This window comes from Felis catus, chromosome A1, assembly GCF_018350175.1.
Source record: "Felis catus isolate Fca126 chromosome A1, F.catus_Fca126_mat1.0, whole genome shotgun sequence".
Classification (NCBI taxonomy): Eukaryota; Metazoa; Chordata; class Mammalia; order Carnivora; family Felidae; genus Felis; species Felis catus.
The window spans coordinates 122,476,628-122,495,342 of NC_058368.1; the positions used below are offsets into that span (position 1 = coordinate 122,476,628).

At 38.6% G+C, this 18,715-nt stretch overlaps 1 protein-coding gene and 1 long non-coding RNA gene across 3 annotated transcripts in view; one reads left to right on the forward strand and one right to left on the reverse strand.

Annotated features, from left to right (window-relative positions):
* LOC123386241 overlaps positions 1-18,715 on the reverse strand; it is a 137,041-nt gene that overhangs the window by 95,494 nt on the left and 22,832 nt on the right. The window contains exon 2 of the long non-coding RNA XR_006600070.1: positions 15,714-15,766. This is a non-coding gene — a long non-coding RNA (uncharacterized LOC123386241). The remainder of the gene's footprint in view (positions 1-15,713; positions 15,767-18,715) is intronic.
* Positions 1-18,715, forward strand: part of STK32A (serine/threonine kinase 32A) — a 133,952-nt gene that overhangs the window by 54,539 nt on the left and 60,698 nt on the right. For both annotated transcript variants that reach the window (XM_045060660.1, XM_006927743.5), the window contains exon 5: positions 11,669-11,842. In XM_045060660.1, coding sequence (XP_044916595.1) covers positions 11,669-11,842 — 174 coding nt within the window. The remainder of the gene's footprint in view (positions 1-11,668; positions 11,843-18,715) is intronic.

Genomic DNA, 18,715 nt, shown 5'->3' on the forward strand with positions numbered 1-18,715 from the left:
ATCAAGATTGGAGTTTAATTGAGGGCAGTATCCTCACTATACCAAAGTTTGATAAAGTGAAAAGTATATTTTTGGAAGTAGATTTCTTGATTTCTTGCCCAAAACAAAAAACTGGAAAGTGATGGTAAATCTGGGCTCCAAATCCCACCCCCCAAATTCTCTAAGACCTTCAGTGTTAACTTATATTTTATTAGAATATATTTTAATGGAATATTTGTTATATTTATTAGAATATTAGATTATATAATTTATATAGGATATTTTATTAGAATATTATTTATATATTCATCACGACTTCTAGCGCTCTAAAACCAATTAAAAAAATTTAAAGAGCCATTTAACCTGATAAATGGTATGGGTGATGTGGAACAAAATCACCGATTATAACTGAATATTCTCCAGTTTGAGAAAAAAAAAACAACAACATAATGCCCCTCCCTGCTTCTCTGGTAGAGTTCCAGCCGCTGGATGTCAGAATAGAGATGGATAGAAAAGCCCCATGAGATGAGGGTAGAGGCAGAAAGATCCAAACATTTCTGAAGATGCAGTTGGTCTGGTTAGACTATAAACACTAGTCAGGTGAAGGCAAGTGGGCAGTAGTAAAAATGGAGAGGCTGGGGGAGCCTGGGTGGCTTAGTCAGTTAAGCATCCAATTCTTAGTTTCAGTTCAGGTCATGATCTTGTGGTTCATGAGTTCAAGCCTCGCATTGGGCTCTTGGCTGGTGGTGCAGAGCCTGCTTGGGATTCAATCTCTCACCCTCTCTCTGCCCTTCCCCCACTCACTCTCTCTCAAATAAATAAACTTTAAGAAAATGGAGAGGCTAGAAGGAGGGCATGAAGGGCACAAATAAGAATTTCCATGTTGGGTGGCAGTGCTGAGAAGCCCTCCTCTTGCCCTGCAGTTATGAGGCAAGGGAACCTGGTCAGTGAGGAGACATTGCTTTTCTGGCTAGACAGGCAGAGACAATAACTTGTGCCAGATGAACTTTTCATCTCTCCACTTCATCCCCTCTGGGAAACAGCCAGTCAGAATGTGTGACTCAGCACATCCTAGACCTCTCAGCACAGTTAGGACCTCTGCAGCCACTCTCTGAATCACAAGTGGCCATTTGTGATCCCATCGATGACCCAAACTCATCCCGCTTGACTGTCTATGAAATTGGTTGCATGAAGCACAAAAAGTTTTAATTTGCATCATTTTTTTCCCCTTTGGATCCCTGATAAATTCTATAGGTAAGAGTCTGATTTAATTGTTCCTCATTATCATCTGAACTTGTGTCTTGCCTTTTCTTTTTATATAAGTAGCAAATGGTGTTATTCCCCTTTGCCTGTTTACTGGCTATGTCATTCTCTGAGGTAACTGTCTCAAGAGATTCTGTAGAAAATAATAATAGCCAAAATTTCCCTAGGGAAACTTCATAAATAACATCTCCAGAGCCAGTACAAATGAGCTGACAGATCACAAAGTAGCATTCAAAGCTCTCTCCAGAGAAAGGTCAGGGCTTGAGGAACATTCACGAGTATACCAGAATATCAGGAAAATAATGTGCAAACTGTTGGGTGTGATTTTTAAAAATCATCCACCATGTTTTTCATTGTGTAAATTGTAGATTTTTGCTGATTTTCGCTCATTTTATTTGAGACTGTCATCTATGATTCCAAGCAGACAAATACGTGTGTTACATTGTCTGAGGCTCTCCTAACACCCCACCCGCCCCCTGCCCATCAATCAAAAGTACGTCCTCTGTCAGCGTCTATCCTAGTATCCTGCACTTTTCTTTCATGGCCTCTACCACATTTTATGACTACATATTTGTTGTGCAAATATTATTTATCTCTTATAGATCATTAGCTTTAAGGAGAGGGAAACCATGTTCCTTGGTTTCGTTCTTTACTCTCAACACCTTGTGTAAGTAAAGATACAATAAATATTTGTAAAATGGCCGCTAACTAAACAAGTGCTCCTTCTGTACCAAGTTGTATTCCAGAGGTCGCTGATGGAAGCTGAGATGAGCAGAACACAAATTCTTCAAATTATTCAGCCAAATAACAAATTCAGGCCAAAAAATATATTGATGGTTATAATACAGTATAACACAATGAAACCATTTATACTTAGGTTTCTGGAGTGTTCTATAAAGAAATGGCAGACTGCTGCAGAAGTCCAGAGAGGGGAACACAGAGGGGTAACGTTTATGTTTGGCAAGAAGAAGTCAAGAAATTCTGAGGTAGAGGGGAGATGAACCTAAACCCAGAGTCTTTATGTCTCCTGAGATGTACATAGAAGTTTCTTGGGACTAAAAAGGAAGTTTCCATGAGTATTTATTATAGCTATTTGAAGATAGTTCCCTCAGATTCATTCTAACTACTGCCTAAAAGATCTACATAAACTCCCAATTACCCATGTTTATAAATTTAAGATACATGAGTGTTTAACCTGGATACACTGTACACACAACATATAAAGAGTGGATGAGGTCATTTATGGATGTCTTGATGAAGATGTGGAAGGTGTGGGTTCTTCCTTGAAGAACTTTATAAGACTACTTATGAGCCAGAGAAAAATCACTTTATAAATGAATTTCAAATCTTCTTCCCCTACTGCTAGGTTTTTCTGAAGTTGCATATACCAGCATATGTGTGTAATATCTTTATTTTCCTTTTGTGGTTGTGTCGATCCTTTTTTAAATATATCCTTTTTCTGTTCACTAAGCATCTGCCCTATAATGCATATGGTAGTATAACATTGCTCTTTTCCCCATTTTGTCGCCATAATACATCTTAGAAATCTTTCCAGATCAGAATATATAGATCTGCCTCATTTTTTAAATTGTTGCGCCATCTGTAGTATGAGTTTACCGTGATTTATTCACTTGCTCCCCTACTGACAGGCATGCAAATTGTTTTTTATTTTATATGCTGTAATGAGTGTTCCTGTAAGTAAATCGTGTTATGATTTTTCAAGTGTATCCACAGTGAAAGTTCCTGGCAATGAAAGTACAGGGTCAAAAACCATATGGGATTTTTTTGGTTTTTTTTTCATTTTGGTTTTGAAGAGATGTTTCTAAGATGTCTTCACAGGAGCTTCCACCAAATTGGCCTCCATCAGAGCATAAGAGAGCATCCATTTTTCCTGTCCTTGCCCACCATTACTCTCCTCAAACCTTGATGGAAGTGTTCTCACTCTGATACTTTAATGACTAAAATTTGTCTGTACTTATTTGGATTGTAAATTCACTTCCTCTAAATCTATAGCAGAGAGAGTTTACATTGTTGTCTCGAGTTGGTTCCAGTGTTATCCAAACCATTAATCTTTCTTGACCTCAGCCTGTCATCCATGCTGTGGCATTTCAGTTGCGCGCGCGCGCACACACACACACACACACACACACACACACACACACACACACAGCAACAACTGGGTATGGTTTCTGTCAACTACTGAAATCAGGCTTGTGTACACTTTGGACTTTCTGTGTTGTCATGGCAAATGAATGAGGTGAAATAATACTGTTTGGTTTTATTTTTTTTCCTGAATTTCACACTAGATACACTTAGGAAAATTGCTACAGAGCCACAAGAGGAGAAATAGGATGGGCCATTGCTCCAAAGACACATTTTAAAATTCTGATCCATACTTAACGACTGGGACAGTGTACCCTAACCTCCACTTGACCCATTCCTGATGGAGCTCTTCTCACGAAAGCTAATGCTCTTCCCAAACTGTGAAAAGCCTGCTGTGAGTACTCCCTTCAGAGTCTAAAAAAACACAGATTAATTGTTCTATCATTTGGGTGCACAGGACAACATTGGTTCTTAAAAACTCTTCTATGGAGATGCCTGGCCAATGATCACAAACATCCCACCAGTGGAATGAGACTACCCAAGAGGCATACAAATTGAATTCTGGAAGTTGACTCGAAGGGCATTTACATTTTTTTTAACGTTTATTTATTATTAGGAGACAGAGAGAGACTGACCATGAGCAGGGGAGGGACAGAGAGAGAGGGAGACACAGAATCGGAAGCAGGTTCCAGGCTCCAAGCTGTCAGCACAGACAGCCCCAACGTGGGTCTCGAACTCACTAACTGAGAGCTCATGACCTGAGCCGAAGTCGGATGCTTAACCGACTGAGCCACCCAGGCGCCCCAAGGCATTTAAATAATTATTCTATTCCCTGGCAGGATTTTATGGTAACCTTTGGATGCTTTTTGTTTCGTGAACTTCACTGGCTCTTGTTCACACAATATGTGTGTTAATTGTGTGGATTTGGATGCAATCCTGCCTCCACAATTTCCTAACGTGTGATTCTTGAACAAATATATAACTTCTCTACACCATCATCCTTTTTTCCTGTACTCCCTGTCCTTTTTAAAAGTAACAATTTTATTGAGGTATATTTTACATGTCATAAAATTCACTCATTTCAAGGGAACCATTCAGTGATCTTTAGCAATTTTAGGGAGTAGTACAATAATTGCTATAAATTGATTTCTAAATCTTTTCATCCTCCCAGTAGGATTGCTTGTACCCATTTAGAGTTAATCCCATGCCCCACCCTGAGCCCCAGGCAGTTACTAATCTGTTCTCTGTATCTATACATTGGCCCATTCTGGCAAGTTCATGTAAGTGACATTACAAATAAGTAATCTCTTGTGCCAGGCTCCTTTTCACAAAGCATTATGTTCATGCGGCTCATCCGTGTTATAGAATGTGCTAGTGGCTCATTCCTCGTTAGTGGGGAAATCTATTCCGCTGGATGAATATGCCTCATTTTGTCTGTCCATTCACCAGTTAATGAGTAGTTAGCTTTTCTCTAGTTCTTGGCAATTCCAAATAAGGCTGCAACAAATATTTATGTACAGGTCTTTTCATGGAAATATGTTTTACTTTTCTTGCTTAGATATCTTGGAGTAGAATTGCTAGGTGAAATGGTAGTACTATGTTTAACTTTTTGAGAGGCTCACAAACTGCCTTCCAAAGTGATTGCACCATTTACATTTCACCAGAGGTGTATGAGGGTTCCCTTTTCTCTGCATCCTAAACCAACATTTCTTATCATCTCTTATTTATTGTAGCCATTCAGATAGGCATGACATTTGTGATTTTAATTTCCACTTTTCTACTTCCTAATGATATTGACCACCTTTTCATGTGTATTTTCCTTAGTGAAATATCTGTTCATATCTCTTCCCATTTTTTGATTGGCTTGTCTTATTATTGAGTTGTAATAGTCCTTTGTAAATTCTGGATATAATTCTTTATTGGTTATATATTTTGGAGATCTTTCCTCCTACTCTGTTGCTTGCCTTTTCACTTTCTTAATGGTGTCTTTTGAAGTGCAAAAGTTTTGAACTGTGGTAATGTCTAATTCATCAATTTTTTAATGGATGCATTCATTTAATTTTTTAATTTTTTAATGTCCAAACACCATTTGTTAAATCCACTCTCCTTTCCCAGTACTTTTGCCAAAAATCAATGGACTATGAAACTTTATCTCTCGACTCATAATTCTGTTCCATTGACCTATATGGCTATCCTACGGCAGTACCACACTGTCTTAACAAGTATAGCTTTATAGGACATTTAGGAATTGGAAAGGTAAAGTCTTCTGGATTTTTCCTCTTCAAAATTATCTTGGCTATTCTAGATATTTTGCCGTTCCTTGTAAATTTTAGGAACTGCTTGCCAATTTATGCAAAAAGAAAAAGCTTGTGGCAATTTGATAGGAATTGCCTTGATTCTATAGATCAATTTGGGCATAACTGAAATCTTAGCAATATTTGGGTCTTTCAATCCATGAACACGGAGTAGTTATTTAGAACTCTTTAATTTTCCTAAGCAAAGTCTTGTACAAAATTTCCTAAATTTATTCCAAAGCATTTTATTGTTTCTGAAACTTTTGTGAATGCAGTTGTACTTAATTTCATTTTCATACTGTTTATTGCTTATTTAGAAAAATAGAATTGATTTTTGCATATCAATCTAGTACTCTGCAACCTTACATATTTTATTTTTCTAATAGTTTTTCATGGTTTCCTTATGATTTTCTATGCAGAATCATGTTGTATGTGATTAAAAGTAGTTTTGTTTCCTCCTTTCTGATATGTATGTCTTTTACTGATTTTTTATTATTATTATTATTATTATTATTATTATTATTATTATTATTTTCTTTTAGCTAGTTACACTGGCTAGAATCTCCAGTACTACACTAAATAGAAGTGACAGCAGATGATTTTGCTTTCCCTCTGATGCTAGAGGTAAAGCATTCAGCCTTTCCCAATAAGTATCATGGTCACTGTAGGTTTTATCACAGATGCCCTATATCAGATTAAGGAAGCTCTCTTTTATTTCAAGTTCATTAAAAGTTTTTATCATGAATCAGTGTTGTATCTTGTGAAATGCTTTTCCTGTATTTATTGGGATGATCATATGTTTTGTCCTTAATTTTATTATTATGTTGTATTATATTAATTGATTTCCAGGTGTTAATCTCATTTGGCCATGGTGTAGAATTTTTTTAGTATGTTGATGGATTTGGTTTGCTGTTTTTTTTTTTTTGAGGATTAAACGTGACTCCTTAGGATCAATAAAAATGGGGAAATGATACTATTTACCTCATATGTTTGTAGTAACAATTAAATATATTAACACACAAAGTACCTAACATGGTATCAGACACATAGTAAAAGTTCAGTTAACGGGAACCATGTTGCTTAGACCATTGGCAGTAAATGTCTTCATATAATTGCCTCTTATAAAATAAGAGGAAACAGCTGCATAAAATTAATCTGCTTCATACCAGAGCTATATTTAATATTCATGGATGGAAAGAGAAAGGTAATTAAAATAAGAGCTAACAGTTACCCATTACAAGCTATCTTCCAGGCACTGTTTTAAGTACTTAATATATATTAACTCGCTTAATCTTCCCGATATCCCTATGAGGTATGTACCATTATACATGGGGATGGTGAGGGCTTTTCTAACTTGTGCCAGTTATAAAGACATTAAGAGGAAGACCTGGGATTTGGACACAAGGAGTCTGGCCCCAGGGCCATGTTCTTTACTACTATGTTATGTGCCATGTTTTATGCTAATTACTTTACAAACATCATATCTAATATACTCTTTGCCACATGGTACGTAAAATTACTACCAATGTGCAGATATCTTCTCTGAGTTTGTTTCGTTTAACAGATTTGCTCCAAATTCACATGTGATATTTAAGCCCAACTGTAATGACATATTTTCTAACTGTGTTTTGGGTTTTTAATTAATTCTTCCTTTGATGAATGAATCGCTATCTTTTTTTCACCAAAACCTGAGAACTTTTAGAAGTGATAACTAATGTCAGGAATTCACTTCCCTTGCTTTTCTAGATAATGCTAGCAGAACTGACCCTTGCTCAGGTAGAGTCTGAATAGGGATTTGGCCTTAAGCAGCAGGTTTTCCTAGGGTCACATTTTTCAAACTTTTTTGACTGCAACCCCTAGAAAGAAATATATTTTTCATTACAACCCAGTAGATATACCCACAGAGACGCACATTATATTCACAAAAACAAAAGTTTCATAGACAATGTTTAGTCGCACATGTTAACAACATTTTTTTTCCTATGCTTTACAGTCTACTTTATTTCTTCAAAAAAAGAGCTTGTTAGAGCCCACAGAACTGATTTCACAACCCATTAATGGGTTATAAGCCACAATTTGAAAAACACTGCATTGGAAATATTTTAGATCTCTTCCAATGCTCAGATGCCAGTTTATCTCAAGATGGCTTCCATGAGACACCTTTAGGCATATGAGTGACTTCTTTGAACTTAATTGGTAACCATGCTAATTTCTAAAAATAGAACCTAGGGAATGTATATCAGACACACCCAAAACTTGTGTTTTAACCTTATCTCCTTCCTTTCTTCAGTTCATTTATTAACTTGTTATTTTTCTCTACAACTATTTATAGAGGGTACATTTCAGGCAGTGTCCAGGTACTAAGGAGTCAAGGATGAGTAAAAGCAGGACTGCACCCTGATGGCATTGTGGGAATGAAGACATTCAATTCAAAAGCATACAAGAAAATATTTTCAAATTATGCTAAATTCTGTGAACAAGAATATGGTATTGTATATAACAGGAGGACCTGATTAAATATGGAGTGTCAGAAATGTCTCTGCAAGAAGTGTCACTTGGGCTGAGGGTGAAAGATGAAGAGAAAAGAACCAGGCCACTGACAACATCATGAAGATAGGCGCGAGCCATACAACACCACAGTCTTCTAAGGCTGAAGAGAGAATGAACTAGTAGGGGAGGAATGGAAGAGAAAGATCTAAAGAGAAGTCTGAAAAAGTAAACAGAGACAGACCATGCAGGATCCTACAGACCATGGAAAGAGGTGAAAGGGCTTTATGAGGTGGGATGATGCAAGACTCATGACATAAAAATAGAACTAGGGTGTAGAGAATGGATTGGGGAGGTCCAAGGTTGTACAGAGAGACCTAGGAAGAGCTATTGTAGTTGTCTGGGTCAAACATGATGGAACAGGGCTGACTAGGTGGTAGTCTTCTGCTACATACCTCTTATCCCAGTGAGTGCCCTGCAATGCATTTCACGTTCATTGGGACCAGACTTAATAATTTTGGAGCTGTCGGCTAAGAAATGAAAGTCATAAAAATGCAACAGCGAGTCTCTGTGATAAATGGGCAAGGCATAAGAAAGCTCTCACTCTTTTATTAATAAATACCAGACTACGATATGAACTTGCATATTCTAGTTATCACCAAACTGTATCATGCCCACCTATTTTCCTGGATATGGTTCTGGAAAATCAAATACTTATCTTCCCTTTCTCTGAGAGTTTTTAAGATCTGTCTGAAGGGCTTCAGATCTCATATGCTGCAGGAGAAACATGATTTTTAAAAAAATTTTTTTAACATTTTTATTCTTGAGAGAGAGAGAGAGAGAGAGAGAGAGCGCACGTGCGAGTGGGAGAAAGGCAGAGAGGGAAGGAGACACAGAATCCGAAGCAGGCTCCAGGCTCTGAGCTGTCAGCAGAGCCCGACGCGGGGCTTGAACTCACGAACTGTGAGATCATGACCTGAGCCGAAGTCGGAGGCTTAACCGACTGAGCCACCCAGGCGCCCCGAGAAAGATGATTTTTAACAACCAAACTGACTCCATGATTAAATAAATTTATATTCATACTGGACAAAGGAAGCATGTTGCCTCTTGCCTGGGCTGCTTCTTTCTTTGATTAATAATCCTTTGCACAGTAGAATACTGTTGCTAACTCGCCATGCCTGGCACCTTTATCAGTCTGTTCTTGAAATAAAAATAACTCAAGTCTCCGTAAAAGCAGTTTGTTCATCAGGGCGAATTTAATAATATCATCGCCCCTACTTAGAGTTAAGCGGAGTGATGGGAGAGGAGTCCTTAGGTATGTCGCTCGGTTTCCCACCTCCACCTGCCTCCCATGGGGAGCCGAACAGTCAACAGCTGACCTGTGTGCTAGCCTGTCTATATAGGCTGTTTCCCTTGGCATCTAGTTATGTTTATGGCTAGTGCTCTCTTCTCCTTTTCTTGATACCCAGGCCTCGCCCATTTTACCATCCCTACCCCACTTGCCTCCTAACCCAACAGACTTGCTCATATCCCATGAGGGATCATCATTTCTGTTTCATTAACTGAGAGCAGCCCAAGGTGCAACAGGTCCCAGGCACGATTAGATGTTAATTAGCACATCGTTGCTTACTGGAAGACCTATAAAACACAACAAATACAATGTGTAGTAGTGCAGTGGGAAGCAGTGTGAACCAGATGGCAGGGATCCAGGCATCTTCTCTGGTGCTCATTAAACCTACAGCAGGGATGACCAGCAAGTCATGACACTGAGGTAAACAATATCATTTCCAAAAGACAATATGAAAAAGTATTCGTTGTCAGATTTTTACAAAGCACTTCCTGTGTTTCTGTCTAAACTCCCTCCCCAAGGGCTTAATTTCTGTCATCTTCCTTGTGAATCAGTCTTTGGTGGTAAACAAAATTTTGTTCATTGGACCAGTAAGCATGAGGGACTTTTAGTCTCCATTAGAATTGTTACTGCCTCAGATTAATGCTTCATTGAGTTTCTCTTGTTTCTTTTCCTTGCACGTTCCCTCCTTCTTTAGCACAATGATCATTATGTTATGAAGAATAAAAAATACTAAGTACGGTTCTTCAAGTGATTGATATTCTACATTTCTTTCCTAAGCAAAGAATTTGTCACTAGGAATTAGTCCGCATCCCTGGGCACTGCTAGCAGGCACTTCTTTGATTCAAATAAAACTTGGAAATGTGATCTCAGTGACATTATGTCAAAAGAAACATGTCAAAACAGTGCTGATACAGAGAGCTTTATTGTGCCTAGAAACCATGTCTGTGCTTTGAAGGAAACAAAACAAATCATAGCAGCAGGAACGCATTTTTACAAGAGGCTCTTTGCAAACAGCAGAGGCCAGTTACCCTCTCCTGTGTCTCATTTCCTCTTTCGAAGTCTCCACCCCATGCTCTTTCAAGTGTGAAGTCCATGCCTGATTCTATGTCCTGCCTAAAACTCTTCAATGTCATCCTGACGCCTACAGCCTCATTTACAGGCACCTGTCATGGGATCTGCCCAGTGTGTTCCTCTCTAGGCTCAAGCTGCCCCATCATACCTGCTGTTAAAGCAAACCCAAACTATTTTCTTTTCCCCACTCACACTATTTCCTTCCCATGCCTGTGCTTAATATGGGCTATTTTTCTCTGTCAAATTTTACTTTTGGACCCGGAGAACTCTTCACCTCTACCATGTATTATTAGGTGTTTGACATTGTGCAAATTACTGGGCCTTGATTCCCTCATCTGTAAAATAGGAGCTTAGGACCAACATTTTGGGGACCATTTTGGGGGTGCCACTTGTAGAAGCATTTTGGGGGTGCCACTTGTAGAAGGCTTCAGCACCTGCCCCGGGGAAGTGACTTAATGGAGACATCAGTGGCACTGGCTTTATTTTGTGGTTATTACTGTCACCATCCTTCAAAATGTGACTCAGGTCTTACTTCTGCTGAGAAGGTTTCCCTTACCTCCCCATCCCAAAGACTGAGTGAATTACTTCCTTGTACCATGTATTTACTTTTTTATTGCCCTTTTATATCTTTTTCTTATCATTAATGTGGTACATGATTTGTTATAATGTTGCTGGGTAATGAAGTTGATCGTGTGGAAAACTGGGAATGAGAATGGTTCCAGGACACCTTGTAATTCATATTTTATGGACCTACTGCAATAGTGTGGTTAGGATCTGATTGTTACTGGTAAATGGATGAGTGGAGTTTTCTTTACTTCCTGGGCTTTATAGCTTTGTAAGCTAATAGTTACTGAGTGCTTACTATATGTCAGGCAGGAGACATTAAATGTTATATTTGTTCCTTACTATGATCAATGTGGTAGATATTGTTATTATTCCCCTTTTTACATGTGGAAACTGAAGGTCTAGGGTCACAGAGCTAGCGATAGACCATCTGCTCCCAGAGCTTGAACTCTTCGGTCAAGAACACTCTGTTCTGACCTATGAGGTGTGATTTGCCTCTGGGCCTCCTTAGCGTGTAAATGTATTTGATACACTTTCATTTCTAATTCTATTCCAGGTACTCCTTCCAAGATGAGGAGGACATGTTCATGGTAGTGGACCTCCTGCTGGGCGGGGACCTGCGTTATCACCTGCAGCAGAATGTCCGCTTCCAGGAAGACACCGTGAAGCTCTTCATCTGTGAGCTGGCCATGGCCCTGGACTACCTGCAGAGCCAGCGCATCATCCACAGGTCAGTTGGGTCCAAGGGGACAGCCTTGAATGTACTGAATGTGCAGGAGAGAATGCACAACCTGGTGCGTCAACAAAGTCCTTGTTGAACATGACAGGTAACCCTCACTGAACTCCTGTAACAGTCCCTTGAGGTAGGTTTATTGTCCCCATTTTGAAGGTTAAAAAAAAAAAATGAGTGGGGCGCCTGGGTGGCGCAGTCGGTTAAGTGTCCGATTTCAGCCAGGTCACGATCTCACGGCCCGTGATTTCGAGCCCCGCGTCAGGCTCTGGGCTGATGGCTCGGAGCCTGGAGCCTGTTTCCGATTCTGTGTCTCCCTCTCTCTCTGCCCCTCTCCCGTTCATGCTCTGTCTCTCTCTGTCCCAAAAATAAATAAATGTTGAAAAAAAAATTAAAAAAAAAAATGAGCACATTGAGCTTAATTCACTCAAGGTCACAGTTAGTAAATAATAATACCAGAATCAATGAATATTGGCATTAGACAAAAGGTGACATATAGGGATGTATGTCCTTCATTTGGGGAATCTGTGCTAAGTGAAAACAAGCAAATAACACAAGTTGCTATAAACTCAGACAATGGACAGAAAAGGGTAATGCTTTATATTTGTAAAGATATTGGTAGCTTGGTTTATTCGTTTCAAGTTTTTATTTGAATTCTACTTAGTTAACATATAGTGTAATATTGGTCGCAGGAATAGAATTTAGTGATGTAAAGACATTGGTAGTTTTCATGATGATTTCTTATATAGTATCTTACTTGATCTCTATAATAACTTGTGATAAGTGATTAGAGAAGTTGGACCACATTCAACGTGAGAAAACCATGATGTGGAGATATTAAGTTTTCATCTGGTTTATATATGAGAATTTTTTATTAAGTTTTTAATTTTAATTCCTAGATAGTTAACATACAGTGGTATATTAGCTTCAGGTGTACAGTATAGTGATTCAAGGCTTCCATACATTACTCCATGTTCATCATCATAAGTGCACTCCTTAATCCCCTTTACCTATTTCACCCATCCCCCCCCCACACACACACACATTTCCCCTCAGATAACCATCAGTTGGTTCTCTATAGTTAAGGGTCTGTTTCTTGGTTTGTTTGTCTGTCTGTCTGTCTGTCCCTCTCTCTCTCCCTCCCTCCCTTTTTTCCCCTTTGTTTGTTGTTTTGTTTCTTAAATTCCACATACAAGAGAGATCATATGGTATTTGTCTTTCTCTGACTGACTTATTTCACTTAGCATTATACTCTACCTCCATCCATTTCACAGTACTAGAAGTCCTAGCCACAGCAATCAGACAACAAAAAGAAATAAAAGGAATCCAAATTGGTAAGGAAGAAGTAAAACTTTCACTATTTGAAGATGACATGATACTATATATGTAAAACCCTAAAGACTCTACCAAAAAAAACTAATAGAACTGATTAATTAATTCAGTCAAGTCGCAGGATACAAAATCAATGTACAGAAATCTGTTGCATTTTATACACCAATAATGAAGAAGCAGAAAGTGAGATTAAGAAAATAATCCCATTTACAAATACAAACAAAAACAATACAACAGGACAATAAAATATCTAGGAATAAGCTTAATCAAAGAGGTGAAAGACCTGTACTCTGAAAACGATAAAACATTGATGAAAGAAATTGAAGATTACACAAAGAAACGGAAAGACATTCCACGCTCATGGGTTGGAAGAACAAATATTGTTAAAATGTCTATGCTACCCAAAGCAATCTATACATTAAGTGCAATCCCTATCAAAATACCAACAGCATTTTTCACAGAGCTACAACAAACAGTCCTAAAATTTGTATGGAACCAAATAGCCGAGAGACCCTGAATAACCAAAGCAACCTTGAAAAAAGAAAAACAAAAGTTGAACTAACACAATTCCAGACTTCAAGTTCGAATAGAAAGCTGTAATAATCAAAACAGTATGGTACTGGCATAAAAATAGACACAAAGATCACTGGAACTGAATGGAAAACCCAGCAATAAACCCACAATTATATCATCAATTATTTATGAGAATTTTGAACCTAAACACAATCAATGCAACTTCAATTTATAGATGACTTACTATATGCCAGGCATTACTGAGTACTGTCATGTATCATCTTATTAAATTCTGAGAACTCAGGGAAGATACCAAACTTCATCGCACTATCTCCACTATACAGATGAGAAAACTGTGGCTCAAAGATTTGCCAAGGACACACCAGTGACAAATGGCACTGCCAGGATTTAAACCTTGGTCTCTGAACCCTAAGTCAGAGCTCTGTCTGCTCTACCAACTTGCATTAATTACATATGTGATGTGTACACACATCAGACACACATTAATACACACGTGTTAAGTACACATCATTAAGTGAAAAATCAACACGTTACTGCCACTGTCTTACTTCTAATCTCTGGTGAATTTGCTAAGTTTTTAAGTAGGATTATGTCTTTACAATTTAGCAAAACTTTGGCTAGATAAAATATTTGCCAACCACTAAGTTGACGTTTATCTAAAATTTATCTGGATTAGTGCAGAGCCTGGGGATTAAGATGCATCATCATAATTTATACATTCTCTATGCAGGCACTATGGAACAGTCTGTGTGTGTGTGTGTGTGTGTGTGTGTGTGTGTGTGTGTGTGTGTGTGTGTGTGTGTGTGTGGCTTTGGCCCTGTATACTTAGACAGCCATTGTTTAATTTCCTGTCTTTCTGAGGACCTATTTGTGCTGGAAATGGGCTCTTCAGGCAACAGATAAACACAAAGCAGGCCAGTTAATCATGTAGGATCTTGGAAGTAAATGAACACACCTGGTGTTTTGTCAGTAACTGGGAACCCTGTTCATAAGCAGACTTTCTCCCATACTGACTTTCTGGTCCCTCAGTTCTTTCGGAGGAGAAATTTTTCATATTTGTAGTCTAAAGTGTCCCTCGCAGAGAATTTATGCTCATTCAGAACTGGGTGAGCAGACCCAGAATTTCCAACTCACAATCTGTTTGGGGTGCTGACATTCTAGATCTCAGGAAGGAGACAGGTACTATGGGAGCCAGCATGGCTATGAGCACCTTTTAACTTTTTTCTTCCCCTGTGTGAATCTGGGTTCTGTGCCTTCTTTCTCTGGGCTTCATTTTCTGTCATCACAAGTCAAGATTCTTGGAGCATTTTTGCCCTATGCTTAAAAAAGTGTTCCAAAAGAAATCCAGGAGAAAAACAAACCAGAAATGTCAAAATTATATGTAATCCCAAACATTGCTATGTTTCACTTCTCTCCCTTGCTCTTTATTGCTCCCATCATCATTTTACTACTTAAATAGAAACCAAGAATTAACTTTCTGCCTTTTGCCCTTTACACACACACACACACACACACACACACACACACACACACACACAATTATACCTTCATGCCTGTCCTGAGAAGAGCCTCTTAGTACTGAAGTGTCCCCTCACCATGGTAAACGAATGCAAGGCAAACACAGTGACATTTTGAGCACTATATTAAAATGACATCCTCTTAGGGGCAGAAAATAATCCAGGTGTATTTCCATTGCTTGTAAGGCTCCACCCCACCTCCCGTGTGTTATATTTTATAGGTACCCGTAGCATTTTGTACCTCTCCTGAGGAGCTGTGACATTTTTTTTTATGTATAATTAATGAATATCAGCGGCTCTACTACACTGTAAACTTCATGAGCTAGGCCATGTGTGTTTTGCTTTTCATTGTATAACCAGCATGCAGCAAAAATAGAAGGGAATGAACACTGCCAAGACCATACAAATGATTGACTAAAAGCCAGGTTTGTGAATAACAAAGACAAAATTAAAATACAAGGTATTAAAGCCAAAAATTTCAGACCTACCTTAGTCGTCACATGGGGTATCCATATCATTTGTCATCCAAACCAGGGTACTCCTGAGAATAAAAGGAGTCATTATTAATAATTATGCTTGAGCAACAGGCAAAATCCATAAATGTTCTGAGAAAAAATTAGGACATACATCAACATCATTAAGGCTTTTCAAGACAGTAGTGACCAAATAAACATGTTAATTATGAGAGTGCTCTAATAACCGTGGCTTTCTGCCTCCAGAGTACCAAATATCAAGTTGAAATGTTGTCAAGTGGCTTGAAAAACATTTGTCTGTAACAACGAAAGACCGAGAAACAGTGTTCCTTTGTCTAAGGCATTAAAAGGATCATAATGATAGCACTCTGAGGCAAGGGCTCATGGGGCAGAGTTAAAAGCGTGAAAGCAACATAGAAGAAGAGAAGGCTTGTGAGCACTTCAGTTCTCTTTTTAAAATCTTCCTTTAAAAGAATCCATAAAGTTTACACTGGATTTGATGGAATCTAAGATCACAAGGCAAAACATCTTTCGGCTACTTAGAAAATTGTTTATAAGACCCATCCTGAATTCCGAGTTATTACAGTGTGGATGAAGGAAACAATATCAATGAAATTCAGTAGATTCCTAAGACAAGGAAACCCCATCTGCATATATAAAATATGTGACTTCCTAATTTCAGACTGGAACCATCATTTTGTTTCTGGACATGGTAGATGATTAGAATTATCCACAGCAGTCAGCAACTACGTGTGGAAGAGTAGCAGTGGGCTGCCAGCTACTTAGGGGTTCCTGGGGACCAGGTGGTCTGCAGAACACATGTTGTGAATTATTTTCCTTCATCTGCTCACAACCAGGAGGCTGAGGATGTCATTGTCCCCATTTTACAGCCAAGGAGACTGTAGTTTAGGAAGACAGACGAAGTAACTTGCCCAAAGTCATATGGCTAGCAAGTGTAGGTAGGCATCATTGAAGGAAATGCAGAGGTCTTAACCATTCTCCATACTGCTGATGGTAAGCATGATTGTGGCTCTGAGGAGAGCATGGTACAAGGTGAGGCATGGCCGCTGCCTTTAAGTCTACACTCTGGCTGCATGGGCCAAGATGGGACACAGGGAACCAAATGACGAGAGAACAGCATACAACTAGAAGCTAAAATGTGTGAGAAAGACTGAAGTACTTCAGATGAGATCATGTTTTGGGTTACAAAACAATGTTTGTTTGTTTAAATAAACATTTATTTTTGAGAGAGAGAGAGAAAGAGACAGAGCACGAGTGCATGAGAGGGGGAGGGGCAGAGAGAGGGGGACAGAGGATCTGAAGCAGGCTCTGCATTGACAGCTGAGAGCCCCACCCGGGGCTCAAACTCACAAACCACGAGGTTATGACCTGAGCTGAAGCTGGATGCTCAACCAACTTAGCCACTGGGGCGCCCTCAAAACAATATTTTTTGAGAGTTCAGAGGATTTTAAAGGGATTTTAATGACCAAAGCAGAAAGAAGAGTCCAGTCCACATAAGTGGAACTGTACTGTTCTGAATAAAAGCACTCTTATCTCCCTGATTTACATAGCATGGTCTCTGTTTTTAATTTTTTCTTCATGTTGACTTTACTGCCAGCAATGTCTAGTTTATTTTTTTTAATACCATTAATCCTGTTTCTTTCATAAATTCCCAGAGAGACATAAAGGGGGTTTTGTTGTATTTTGTGGATTTTTTTAAATCCACAGACATTAATTTTTTGTAGTTTCCTGAGTATGTATAATACTTAGCTACTTGTCCTCAATTTTACAAACTTTCTTTTCTGCAGTTGTTGCGAAAGACACCTATTGCACAATAACCATTAATTTTGAATTGTGTAATTAGATAATTTTCTTATTAGCAAGAAGTCAAATATTTTCCATGAGGATAGCTTGAAAATCAACATTAGTTTCCAAATATGGCCAGTTTCTAGTTCAGTATTTTCCCTAACTTACATTAAATCAGTGAATGAAGATTTTAAAATGTAGACACAGTGATTATTTGCTTTTATTAAGAAACCATGGAAAATAAAACTCATTACATTCCTTCCTATGAAGATAGTACCATTTGATTTGTTGATTGCCACAGTCTCTCCAACGAATAATGTGATGGAGAGTAATTATTAGAGTCCAAAGACAAATTTGTGTTCACTCCCTGGTCAGATGTTAAAGACAACTCAAATACAAATCCACACTAATAAAGTGAATTGTACAGGAAAATTCAAGAATAAGTCATCGTGGATCAAAATACCATTTGTGAGGGAATATTTGATTGTTTTTTCCTCTTGGTAAAAATTATCCCACCCAGTCTAATCAAGTTCTACATATATTCCCTACTTTCTGAATCCTATAGGAATGCAATAAAACTCTAATTAGGCAATTTGTATAGATAGCTACAAAAGGGCAAAGAGTTGCAAACATTTCATCTCTGATTACAGATATATTGAAGTAGGAATAAAAGAAGGGTCAACTTCCAATTCAGTCAGGATGTTGGCAGAATTCATTTCCTTGTGGCTGCAGGACTCATGGTAGCTTGTTTCTTCAAATTCAGTGAGGAGAGCAAAACTCTAGAGTGAGTCTGCTAGAAAGGCAGAGCATATAACACTGAATGACCATTACATAATAGAACACAATCACAGGACTGACATCTCATCATCTTTGCTACATAACGTTGGTTAGAAGCAAGCCATACAACCAGCCCACACTCAGGGGCTGGGGATGATACAAGACGTAAACACCAGGAAGTGGGGCTCATGGGAATCACAATAAAGCCTGTCCACCCTATTTCCTCTAAAGAAGTTGTACTGCACCAGATTCTGACACCAATTTCTTCTATGACCTTAAACATAGCCCCAAACTTCCTTGTCAAGGAAGATGTGGGGAGGTTTGACTAAATGATCAGGAATGGTCCCTTCATACCTAAGGGTCTAGGATGATTTTCCTCTTAGCCCTGGTAGGATGCTCTTCAACGTGTGATCTCATTGTTTCTTTGCTCTCTA